The sequence below is a fragment of the Linepithema humile genome, chromosome 2 (genome assembly GCF_040581485.1).
Source record: "Linepithema humile isolate Giens D197 chromosome 2, Lhum_UNIL_v1.0, whole genome shotgun sequence".
Taxonomy (NCBI): Eukaryota; Metazoa; Arthropoda; class Insecta; order Hymenoptera; family Formicidae; genus Linepithema; species Linepithema humile.
This window is the reverse complement of record NC_090129.1, coordinates 10,635,801-10,648,958: the sequence shown is the minus strand read 5'-3', so window position 1 is coordinate 10,648,958 and position 13,158 is coordinate 10,635,801. Positions and strand designations below refer to the sequence as shown.

At 31.9% G+C, this 13,158-nt stretch overlaps 1 protein-coding gene across 1 annotated transcript; it reads right to left on the bottom strand.

The window, feature by feature from the left end:
* Nucleotides 1-906: 906 nt before the first annotated feature.
* Nucleotides 907-11,854, bottom strand: LOC105680180 (cytochrome P450 4C1-like). Its single transcript, XM_067350112.1, has 9 exons — nucleotides 11,680-11,854; nucleotides 11,243-11,336; nucleotides 10,914-11,016; nucleotides 10,652-10,751; nucleotides 4,404-4,510; nucleotides 3,065-3,133; nucleotides 2,549-2,717; nucleotides 1,268-1,447; nucleotides 907-1,201 (listed from the first exon to the last, which is right to left on the bottom strand). The coding sequence occupies exons 1-9, from the start codon at nucleotides 11,837-11,839 to the stop codon at nucleotides 1,017-1,019; spliced, it is 1,167 nt and encodes a 388-aa protein (XP_067206213.1). The 5' UTR covers nucleotides 11,840-11,854; the 3' UTR covers nucleotides 907-1,016.
* Nucleotides 11,855-13,158: the final 1,304 nt, after the last annotated feature.

Below are 13,158 nucleotides of genomic sequence, written 5' to 3'. Positions count from 1 at the left end.
TTTATTTGGTTTAATTGTAATTTAACGTATTTACTAAATAACGTAATTTAAATCGGCGTTCTGCAAAAGATTGGTACATGAAATAATTATACACGAAATAATTTCCCCAACTCGTAATATCACTCTTATTCTTTCAAATGCTTCATATAATTTAATCAGTTTGACACCATGAATCAAATTAAAAGTTTTCCTTGTTTTCCTTGTTTAAATATTTGCATGATTTTTGCGTGTCTCGATGCTCGGATGTGCTAATAGAAATGTGAAAAAGATGTGATTCATCATATTTTAGTGTAATATGAGAAAGTTTTGTTAGCACATTTTGACAAAAATAGAGAACATTTTTTAGACTAAAAATTTAACAATATTCAAATAACTGTAACTCGATAAATAATAATCGTAGACCAAAAATCAGAAAAGTGTTTTAAAGCTTAAAATTTGTACTTTTATGTGCTACAGACTATTTTTTGGAAATATCTTATTCCAAAAAAATAATCTAAAAAATACATTGTTTTGTTCCTTGAAATTACGTGCGAAATTCTTTGCGCTCTGCAACAATATTGAAATATCCGATTTTTTTATTTTTAAAGCTCAATGGTATAATTAAACATTAAAAAATTATCAAAATATAACATTTGTGTTTCATCTCTTTACAATGTAAATATATAAAAAAATTATTTTTTTACTATTGTTACGCTCGTCTCGTTATCGCTCTAACGCGCATCACCAAGTGCTGAACAGTCACGCTAGCTTTTTATATTTGGGTTCAAACAGGCACAGACACCATTCAGCGTGGATTAATCATATATTTATTCTTGGTTTGAATTTATAATAATGTACAACTTATCAAATCAAAAAAAGTTTTCAAGCTATAATTGTGAAAAAACAAGAGTAACATATTATATTAAATACAATATAAAATGATTTTATTATTCATAACAATAAATGTATATAACACATAAGAACTATATTAATAATTCTATTAGTGCAACAAATTATTTGTTTATTTTTTTAACACTTTAATTAGCTTTAAATGGCTGCATTTGTTCGATTGGAATAAATTTTACACGAATTGGATCTGCAACACGAGTTACTAAATCTAGCCGGAATCGAAGATCTTTCAAATAATCAACGGGTTCCAAGTAAAAGTTATGCACCAAAGTAGCTATTATAGCCTTTAACTCCAACATGGCGAATCGCTGACCTATTAATATCCATAAAAATATTAGAAATGAATTACATATTAAGAAATTAATATTTTAAATATTACCTATACAATTTCTTGCTCCTGCGCTAAAAGGTAAATAAGAAAAAGGATGACGATTTTGAATATTTTCTGGTAAAAATCGGTCTGGATCAAAAACATCTGGATTTGGCCAAAAATCGGGATTTTTATGAATGAATTTAACGGGAATATATAATAATGCTCCAGAAGGCACAATATATGATTCTAAAAAAATCACAAAACAAAGTATAATTTATTAGAATAATTAAAGAAAGATGTTTAAATTGTAAAGTGAACATTTCTATATAAATTATTTTTTTAAATAGAAGTTTTTTAGAATGCAATAAATTACTAATTTTTTGAAATAATATTTTTGTTAGAAACAAAATAATATTAAATCACAAACGTTTGTCAGTATAAAAATATCTTTTTTAATAGTTATATAGCGCACATAACTTTTTACAGCTCAATCGTGGAAATTATGCAACTATTTGATCTTAAGGTCTTAAAAGATTTAAATCTTGAATTATGTGGATCTGAAAATGTTTAAACTAGAATGGAAGTTAATTTCCCAATTCCGGTTGCAATGGTGGAGTGGGGGTTAACATTAAATTTTTAAATGCGAATCCTTATACAAAATTACATTTTCAGATTCTATGAAAGAAAATATCATTCCAAAACATTTTTTTGTCAAATATTTTTTGAAAAATTATTCTTTGAATAAATATGACTATTTAACGTTTCGACTTATAGCTACTTGAATTGTGTAGCTATCCGAATTAATAAAGTATTTCTGACATTTAATAGCATTTCAAGAAGATAAGTGACGCATGCGCTAGTGCCTTAGTGACTCCCGAAATGCTACCAAATACTCTAGAAATACTTTATTAACTCGGATAAATAAATATTTACAAGACCATGGTAAACATTTTGAACATTTAATAAATTGAATAAGTCAGAGTAGAGTATTGATTTTATGTGACTATTTCCGCGCTTCAAGTAGCTATAAGTCGAAATTCAAACTGTCATATTTTTTCAAAGAAATATATGACAAAAAAATGTTTTGGATAAAACTGAGTTGTTGTCTTTCATAGAATCTCAAAATGTAATTTTGTATAGAGGTTCCCATTTAAAATTTTGAAGTTAATCTCCACCCCACCTACGCAATCGAGATTGAGAGACTAATTTCCATTCCAGTTTGAAGGCCATTCAGACCCATACAAATCAAGACTTTCAATATCGATCGCACAGTTTTCGAGATACCCAGATGTAAAAAGTTATGTAGATCATCCTGTATATAAGAAATATTTTTTATTAATTACTCACGTATCTTTAAATCTTCGGACGCAACTCGCATTATATTAGGAGCGCTAGGATACAGTCTCAACGATTCTTTCAAACATCTTTCCAAATATGGCATATTGTTTATTGCTGTCATAGTAAGTTTTCCATTGTTTTCTAGCATCACTGCACTAACTTCTCTTCTGACACGATCCTAAATTATTTAACAAATTTTTACATGTTTTATTTGGTTTGCATTTATGTCATTAAATTATATTACATGCGCCACACACATAATATAAAACATATATCCTTTTATATTTAAATACATAAATATATAAATATATAATTTTATTTTATTACAAATTAAAGCAGAATACTTATGCATATATTTATTTATTACACTAATAATCTTAATTATTATAATCACTATTATCTTAACTCTGATGTTGTCAGAAAACACAAATAATATTAAATTTAACTAATTAAACATTTAATTAATACAATTAATGAAGTATTTACTGTGTTTGTTTGAAAATAAATAATTTATGTATAATATACCTGAATATTCTTATGCTCAGCCAATAATAATATCGTGAAGGATATAGATATTGCTGTCGTTTCGTAACCCTGTAATATGAAGAAGTCATTTTATTCATTCTTGTGCGTTATGTACAAACTATAATAAAAAGACTTATCAAATAAAAAATAAATTAAAATAATTTTTATATTATTAGTTGTATAAAGTGCTTTTTTCATATAATTTTCGAACATATTGCGTCCATATGAAACAAATTATTTATTGAACAAATTATTTTATTGAATAGTTTTATTGAATCGAAATGAGCATTTTTATATGAATTAATTTGATTTTATTTTAAGTAATTTGATAATGAACTTTTATTGTTAAAATAAATTTGTTATGATATTATTTAATACAGTCCAATCTGGCATTGGGGTCGCTCGTATAAATTATCAATCACTACATTAGGTTTCATTAGATTTTACTTATAAATGCATATGTACAGGGTGTTGCATATACATATTGGGCAGTACGACGGGTTGCGCGGCATACTTTGCAGGGATAGGCGCAGTTCAATGGGTAATGACAGCATATATACGTATCATCATAACTTATTGATCCAATTGATCGCGCGCATTTTTACTAATTTTGAGTTTACAGCGTTTCAATAATAACGGACTTGAATAATCGTTGTGATTATTACTAGAGAAGCTAAAACACATTAAAGATAGAAAATTAAATTTTAGAAAGTTAACACGTTAAAAAAAACAAATATGATACAACAAAATTTCTTTCTTTACCGCTCTATCAAAATTTACAACGCTAACACGCGCGAAAAGTAAAGCGGTAAAGAAAAAAAATTTTGTTGTATCATATTTGTTTCTTTTAACGTGTTAACTTTCTAAAATTTAATTTTTTATTTTTAATGTGTTTTAGCTTCTTTAGTAATAATTGCAACAATTATTCAAGTCCGTTATAATTGAAACGCTGTAAACTCAAAATTAGTAAAAATGCGCGCGATCAATTCGATCAATAAATTATGATGCTACATATATATGCTGTCATTACCCACTGAACCGCGCCTATCCCTGCAAAGTATGTCGCGCAACCCGTCGTACTGCCCAATATGTATATGCAACACCCTGTACGATGAGAATATGAAATTGTATTTTACACATGTGTTACGATAAAACCAAATCGATGTGTGAATAAGTATTTAAGCCGACTCCAATGCAAGAGTATAATCTCACTTCTCCTCCGTCACTTATACTGCTGTAGTGAGGACATACATTTTTTTATAAATTATTTATTCCTACTGTTCCATACCGGCTCTAATGCTAAAGTGGATTGTATATGTAAATGATTTCAGATATCTACCCCAAACACGAAGGTATCAACTTCTTCTCTGATGTCTAAGTCACTCATCTTATTATTGAGGGACGCTGCTATCAAAAGATCCAACAAAGCTAATCGCTTTCTTTTTACTGCAAAAGATTACATTACTTTAGTTCAGTACATGTTGAATTAACTTATTAAATTGATCAGAAAGTTCCTTCAAATTTTTCACAAAAATACCCTGGTAGAAATTGTCAATTTAACGCCAAGACAAAAGTATGGGCCTCACTTGTTTGCCAAGACGTAGCCTGTCTAAAAAAATTTAGAAGGGCTATAGTATATGGTCCAGAATAATACTTAGTCTGGCGCTATGTTTCATCAGTAGCGTTCGCTAGTCTTTGCTGCCAAGTGTTAAGAGGATGCTGGAGTGCCTGACGAACTCCGACGCGAAAGTGCCATCATTTTGATGGAACTAAAAATTAGAGTGATATTATCGGCATAAGTCATAATCTAAGTATGAATGTATTGTGTATGCGTATGTGTGGTGCGTGTATATATTCGCATATTATTGTATAGCGCCTCTCTGATATTATCTTGGAACTAATCTTCTGTTATTTTTTTCATCTGTTATACCGATATTGGACGCACACGTATGTAAAAATAGTCGGACAAGAATATTTTTTACATTAGACTTTTCAGCCCAATTTTAATGGTTCCATAACATTCTATTCTGCAGTCCGCAATTCGGGCTGCTTTTATTCAGCGTCTTAAAACTGTTAAACTTTTATAAAAAACGAAAATAGATAGCTCTATACAATATGTTATCCTAAGAGCAGAATAGAAATTAATGAATAGAAACAAATTTTGTTATTAATTCTTTTTTTTCCAAATAAAGTCAAGCAGCCCGAATTCCGTTTTTGTGTACACTTTACTCCTGCAAAAGGATTTACAATTCTATGCAACCAATAAAAAGATATTCTTGTTCGAAAAAATATAATGTCCGGCCGGTAACTCCAGCATCCCCTTAAGAGAGACAACAATTCATTATAGTGCATGATGATTGCTCATTTTATTTGTATTTTCCCGCACTTTCTTTGTTTTCTTTTTATTTGCTATGTGCCTGCGCAAGTGCATGATTTTTCCGTACATATATGTATATGCTTCGCTACTATCGATACTCTCTCTCTGTTCTCTTGCGTGCTGTACCTTTATCAAGAAGGAATAAAGTCTCAAAACTAAAAGCTGTTTTATAAAAACCTCTCTGCTATATATATCAAAATCACATCAGGTTATGGGCCCAGTCGCCGTGCTGGCAAGAAGGAATCAAGAAACTAAAACAAAAGGAAGGAGGAAAAGGAATCGTGAACTATTCGTGCAATATAGGTTAGAATTTGAGTTACTAAAAAGGGAGGAAGCATGGCCTCAGAAGATGAGCGATATAAAGTCCCACTTTTTGATGGAACAAACTACGATAATTGGAAATTTCGAATGGAAACATTACTTGACGAAAAAGAATTGCTAGTGATCGCGCAATCTCCACGTGAACTGGAAGACGAGAGTATAAGCGACGCAGCAGGGGTCATAGCAAGAAATCGAGAAAAAATAAAAAATGATAAAAGATGTAAATCACTTATCATTCAAAGAATTGCTGACAGCCATCTTGAATACTGCAAGGGAAAGGAAACGGCATACGAGGTATGGACTTATTTGCAAGAGACCTTTGAGCGGAAAAGTATGGCTAGTCAATTGAGAGTCAGAAAGGCACTCTTAACATTAAAATTCAACGCGGCCACTGATACAATGGAATCACATTTCCTGAAGTTTGATCGAATGATTCGGGAACTCAAGTCAACAGGAGCTGCAGCTGAAGAAAATGACATAATATGTCATTTACTGCTCACTATGCCAAATGAGTATGATATGGTGGTTACAGCTATAGAGACCATGGCTGGAAAAACAGATTTGGATTTATCCTTCGTTAAGAACAGATTACTTGACGAGGAATCTAAGCGTCTAGTAAAGGGGCGCAGCAAGTCAAAAGGAGAGCAGTTGCACTCCTCTACAGCGTTTGTCTCACATGCCTCTGTTCGAGGTAATCGAGGTAAACGTGGTGGTTTGCGGAACACTGACCGTGGAAATAGTGGAACAAGTACAGAACAAGCAAATAAAAGGAATTTTCAATTTGAATGCCACAACTGTGGAAAAATCGGACACAAGAGAGCTGATTGCAAAAAACCACAGCAATCATACAAAGCATATATTGGTAATAATAAGGCGTACAAAGCAGAAACAGAAGAAAAAGAAGAGAAAAAGGCAACTGAAATCTGCTTCACAGCCTATGATTTGAAAGAATCTCTAGAGGAAGAGGACATCAAAGTCTGTTGTTCTACATCAAACCAGAAAGAAGCTATCCAGATAACTTGGTACTTGGACTCAGGCGCAACGGATCATCTTGTGAATAGTGATAAGTATGTTAGAAACATTAGAAATTTGGAAAGGCCAATTAAAATTAAGATAGCAAAACATAATGAATATTTACTGGCTGAAAGAAAAGGCGATATTCTAATGGATTGCTTTGTGAATGGTAAAAGCACTAGAGTTAAAATAAAAAATGTTTTAATAGTTCCTAACTTAGAGCTTAATTTGATCTCAATTCCTAGATTAGAAATTAATGGTTTTAAAGTTGTTATTGAAAAAGGTTTGGCTACTATAATGTTAGAGAATAAGAAAATAGCTGTTGCTGTACGAAAAAGTAAGTTGTATAGATTGAATGCATTAATAGAAAGTGAGAATGAGCGAGCTTGTCTATCAGCTGTTAATGATGCTTTTCTATGGCATAAACGTTTAGGTCATATAAGTAAAAATGGTCTTGAAAAACTTTAGAAACTTGTTGATGGAATTAGTACTAATACAAAAACTCTAGATTGGGAAACTTGCGAAACGTGTGTGGAAGGAAAGCAAGTAAAGTTACCTCACAATAAAGAAAGAGTGCGAGCAAAACGCCCACTCCAGCTAGTACATAGTGATTTAATGGGTCCTATTACACCTGAATCACACGATGGAAAGAAATATATCCTTACGTTTATAGACGACTTTACACATTTTACAGCTATTTATTTACTCAAAGCAAAGTCTGAAGTTTTCCGTTTCTTTAAATTATTTGAAGCCATGGCTACTGCTCATTTTAATTTACAAGTGAGTAGATTCAGGTGTGATAACGGGCGAGAATACCTCTCAACAGAAATGAAAGATTATTTTGAAGAACAAGGTATTCAATATGAATTTACAATTAGATATACTCCAGAGCAGAATGGAGTTGCGGAGCGCATGAATAGAACAATTCTAGAAAAAGCTAGGTGTATGTTGTTAGGATCAGAGCTTCCAAAATATTTATGGACGAAAGCAGCTCTTGCGGCTATATATATTATTAATCGAAGTCCTACTAGTGCTCTAGAAAATAGTGTTCCTGCGGAAAAATGGTTTGGAAAAAAACAGGACATAAGTAAATTGAGAGTGTTTGGATGCTTAGCCTACGTACGTATTCCCATAGAACTAATTGAAGGAAAGTTTGACTCAAGAACTGAAAAATGTTATTTTGTTGGATATTGTACAAATGGCTATCAATTCTGGAATCCTATGAGTAAGAGAATATTATTAGGAAGAGATGTAAAATTCGTAGAAACAAAGTTTGTAAACTCCAAAGCGTTAGTTGAAATCGATTCAGATGTTGTTTCAAGATCAATGGAAGAACCGCTAAATCAAGGCGGAGCGACAGAAGATGAAGATTGCATCGAATCAATGGAGGAAGATGAAGAAAAAGACGTCACAAGAAACATTGAAAATGAAGATGTGCCAGTCCAATCACCTCGTCGCTCAACACGGACAAAAATTAAACCCAAGTATTTGGATGACTACTGTGCGTTTGCACTTAATGCCGAAAGTTTTGTTGAAGATGTTCCAGGAAGCTATGAGGAAATACAGAATAGAAGCGACGCAAAGGAATGGTTCGAAGCTGTCAATGAGGAATTACGAGCACTTAAGGAGAACAAGACATGGACACTCATAAAACCTCCACCTGAAGGAAAGGTGATTGAGAATAAATGGATGTTTAAATTAAAACACAATGAAGATGGAAGCATTGAAAGGCGTAAAGCGAGACTTGTAGTTAAGGGATGTGCACAAAAAAAAGGGTTTTGATTTCAATGAAACCTATGCCCCTGTGGCCCGATTGACAACTGTAAGAACCCTACTTGCCATAATTAATTATAAAAATTTATTCGCTAATCAACTCGATGTTAAAAATGCTTTCTTGCATGGAGATCTACAAGAGGAAATCTATATGAAGCCTCCTCAAGGACTTATAGAGAATCAAGGATTAGTTTGCAAATTAAACAAGGCATTATATGGTTTGAAACAAGCGCCTCGTGAATGGAATATCAAATTTCACAAATTTATAAGTCATTTAGGTTTTGTTCAATCAGTATATGATAATTGTCTTTATAAACGAAAAAAAAGAGACAATATAGTCTATGTACTTTTATATGTTGATGACATTATTGTTGCAGCAAAGGAATTACATGAAATAAATGTAATCAAGAGAGTCATGATGACTGAGTTTAAAATGAAAGATCTTGGAGAATTGAAATGTTTTTTAGGAATAAAAATTTGTCAAACTAATAAGGGAATGTTACTTAGTCAAGAGCTGTATATGAAGAATCTTCTTCAGAGATTCAATATGCAAGACTGTAAAATAGCCAAAACACCAATGGAAACTAATCCTGTGAAAGAATTACATGGAGACTGTATTGTTAATACAAAACCATACAAAGAACTCGTTGGATGTCTCATGTATGTAATGCTGACAACGAGACCTGACCTAAGTGCAGCTGTCAATTTTTACAGCAGGTTTCAGAACAATGCAACCGAAACACAATGGATTGGTTTAAAACGTATACTAAGGTACATTAAAGGAACTATCAATTTGGGTCTATTTTTCAAAAAGGATGGAAAAATGCCCGTGGTTGGATACGCAGATTCCGACTGGGCGGGAGACTTGAATCGGAAGTCAACTTCAGGATATCTATTTGAAGTTTTTGAAGCTACTGTTTCATGGACAACAAAGAAACAATCAACAGTGGCACTTTCCTCCACAGAAGCAGAGTATGTCGCTCTAGCAAGTGCGGCAACTGAACTAATGTGGCTTAAGGGTTTATTACATGATCTAGATGTGCAAATTAATGAACCGATTACTGTTTTTGAAGATAATCAATCTTGTATTCATTTATTAAACAAATGGGAGCATCGTAGACTCAAACACATAGATGTTAAGTATAATTTTGTAAGAGATATGTATCAGAAACGCATAATTGATGTAAAATATATCCCTTCGAGAGGACAAAAGGCGGATATTTTGACGAAGGGATTGACTCTTGAACATTTTGTGAGTAACAGGAGTAGCCTGGGCATGCGAACCATTTGAGTTTTTTTTTTCTTTCATTTTTTTGTTCTTGTAGACCTATCTTATGTGTTCACTGCGTAATTGAAATGTATTAAAAAAAAAAAACACTTAAAGGTATATAATTGAGTGCAGTTATGCTGGCGTGTGTGTGTGTCAAGGACTATACTAAATTGAGGCGGAGTGTTAAGAGAGACAACAATTCATTATAGTGCATGATGATTGCTCATTTTATTTGTATTTTCCCGCACTTTCTTTGTTTCCTTTTTATTTGCTATGTGCCTGCACGAGTGCATGATTTTTCCGTACATATATATGCTTCGCTACTATCGATACTCTCTCTCTGTTCTCTTGCGTGCTGTACCTTTATCAAGAAGGAATAAAGTCTCAAAACTAAAAGCTGTTTTATAAAAACCTCTCTGCTATATATATCAAAATCACATCACCAAGAAAAAAAAAGTTTGGGCCTTACTTATTTACCAAATCATAGCCTATCTAAGAAAATTAGTGCCAATCCACAGCCCCAGTCGCCCCAGTATTGCGGTGAATCTGTGGCGCTGGCACAGCCATTTATGATGATTTCGTGTGTGGCTCCGACTAATTCGCCAGTATCACGCCCGAGTTGATGACTGGCGAGCTAGTCGGGGCCATAATAAGGCCCAGAGTGAATTTCTACCAAGGCTATAAAGAAATTATAAAAACTTTTACTATGTTTTTCATATGTGAAACATAGTAAAAATTTTTGGTCCGCGGCTTCATGGTCCGCGGTTAATGTCGTACATAGTAATTTTTGATATAAAATTTTCTCCGTGTACATGTGTCTATAAGTTCATACTTCCTATTATTTCTTCATCATCGTTTACTGAATTATTTTCAAATTGCTTCAAATATTGCCCATTAGTGCTTTTGTGATATTGTTTTCTTTCCGCAATAATCTAAAGAAAAAGAATATTAATTCGTTCATCATTTATACTGTTGTGCTACTAAATGTGCTGCTGGCATATAAATTAGATTGTTTTAATTTTATTAAGATATTATTATAACTTTATTTACACAAAAATTCTGCACAATTTAAATAATGCGTGATTCTCACTCACTTTCTCGGTGAATCCATGCAATATTTTTAAAACTTTAGCTTGTCTTCTACACAGTGACGAAAATGCAAAAATCACATTAGGATAAAACAACGGGTTCGTTCCTCTACGTGCATAATTATATTATATTACTTAAGGAAACAATAGCATTACATTTAAAGTCTGTGTATAAGTTTAAGTGATTCTATAAGTCACACAATAATATTTTTATAAAACATTAATCAAAACTTTATATTACATTTATATTCAAACACCTTCCAAAAATGTCGAATATCTTTAAATGTATTGTTGCAAATAGTTATACATATTGTTAAGTTGCATTGCATACTTACCTAGCCATGATCAGTTTAGTGATTTCATGAACTGCTTTGCGATACTGTTGTTGAAATTCGCCCATATCTTTCAGAGAAATTCCCATAGCGGTTTCTAAATTGTTTGTTAAAGTTATATAAATACTTATTACGATTTTTATTTCAATCATAATAAATTTTATATTTATATACCAATAATTATTATATAGTTTAAGATAATCTGTCAATTAAAAGTTACAATCTAACACATTATAGTGTAAAGAAAATTTATCAATGCTCAAAGATTAAGTATAATTAATACAAAATTGTAATATATTATAATAATATATTATGTTTTATATTTATTATAATTAATTAATTATTATATATTGTATAATTTCAAAATTATAATTATAATCAAAGTTTAATCAATTAAATCTACGTCAAAAGAAATTTTTTGTAAATATATACTGACGTACCACATATTACATTCAACGTATAATGACTAGTAAAGAAGATTAAATCATTAACAGTCGATCCTTCAATATCTTTCAAACATTGCGTCATATAATTGCCTTCCTCAATGAAAATATCAACAAATTGTTTCAACATATTAAAATGAAATGCTGGCGTAAGCATCTTTCTTCTTTCATGCCATTTCGTTCCTGTAATAGTGTTGTAGGTCCAGAGAACCACAACCAATTTTTAATTAATAAAATAGTATAAGAATATATATTACATAATATCATATAAGAACGCTGACAATTCAGTGCGTTTCCGGCTCGTACGAGTCACCGGAGAATCGTGCAGCGTAAATCGAAACCTAATTCGTTCCGAACGTAAGAACGCTGACAAACTACCAGAAATCCGTCAGCACGTTCGATCGAAAGCTCTTCAAAACTGTAATCAATTGCAGTTTCGCGATTATAAAATCGCCGTCGCAAGACCACGACGGCGGATCGAAAATTAACAACCAAACGGGACGGACGTATGTCCCTCGGGACACGAATCAAGAAGATCGCGAATTGTAGTAAATAGCTAACGAATAAGTGTAACCTGAGGCTCCGTGAAAACTAAGCTAAGATAAAGATTCCTGAAACGGAACTTAGTTAATTGTTAAAAAGGGAAACTTGTAAAAATCAAGCAACCAAGAAATATATAGAAACTACGTTTTATTTGAAGGATGATATATAGAAATTATTCTCCGGATTCCCGGCCTAACCCAACTCCTCGGCAGATCCCGAACCCGTGCCTTCACCAAGAGGCACAACAATAGTAATAGAAATAAGATAACATCCTCTTTTATTGCAATAACACTCTAAATTACTAATATTTGCCGTAATACCTACCTTATAAATTAAATAATTAAAATTTATATTTTAGGTAAAAAATTTGACTATTTTAATTTGACTAAAAAGTGACTTTTTTCCATATCATATATCGCACACCCGCAAGAAAAGTCGAAATTTTTTGAATTTTGTTTTATATGCAGATTGTTTTCTAAATGCATCGGTCTTTGATCAGAAAAAGTGATAGAAGTTGAATTCAAATACTTTCCACGTGAGTCGGCTATGTTTAATACTGCCGTAAATAATTAATTTTAAAATAATAGTGAAATCAAACATAGACATGTGAAATTATTTTCCGCTTAAAATCAAGCTTGTTTCAGACGATTTATAATTTGCGACAGAATTTGAGATAAAAACCAATTCATAATATTATTGTTGGGATTTAGTCTTATTCGTGTGGAAAGGAGTTTAAAAAGAGAATATTACCAAACAGTAAATTTTTCTTTAAACAGTTTATAAAATCACAATGTGCTTCACGTACATATAATATCTTTTATAACACTGATAAAAGAAAACGAATATAACTAAAGACAACGATTTCTAATTACACGTTATCTATCTGAATCTATCCGTATTAGCGCACCTCTTACCGACGGCTTCTGAGCAAGA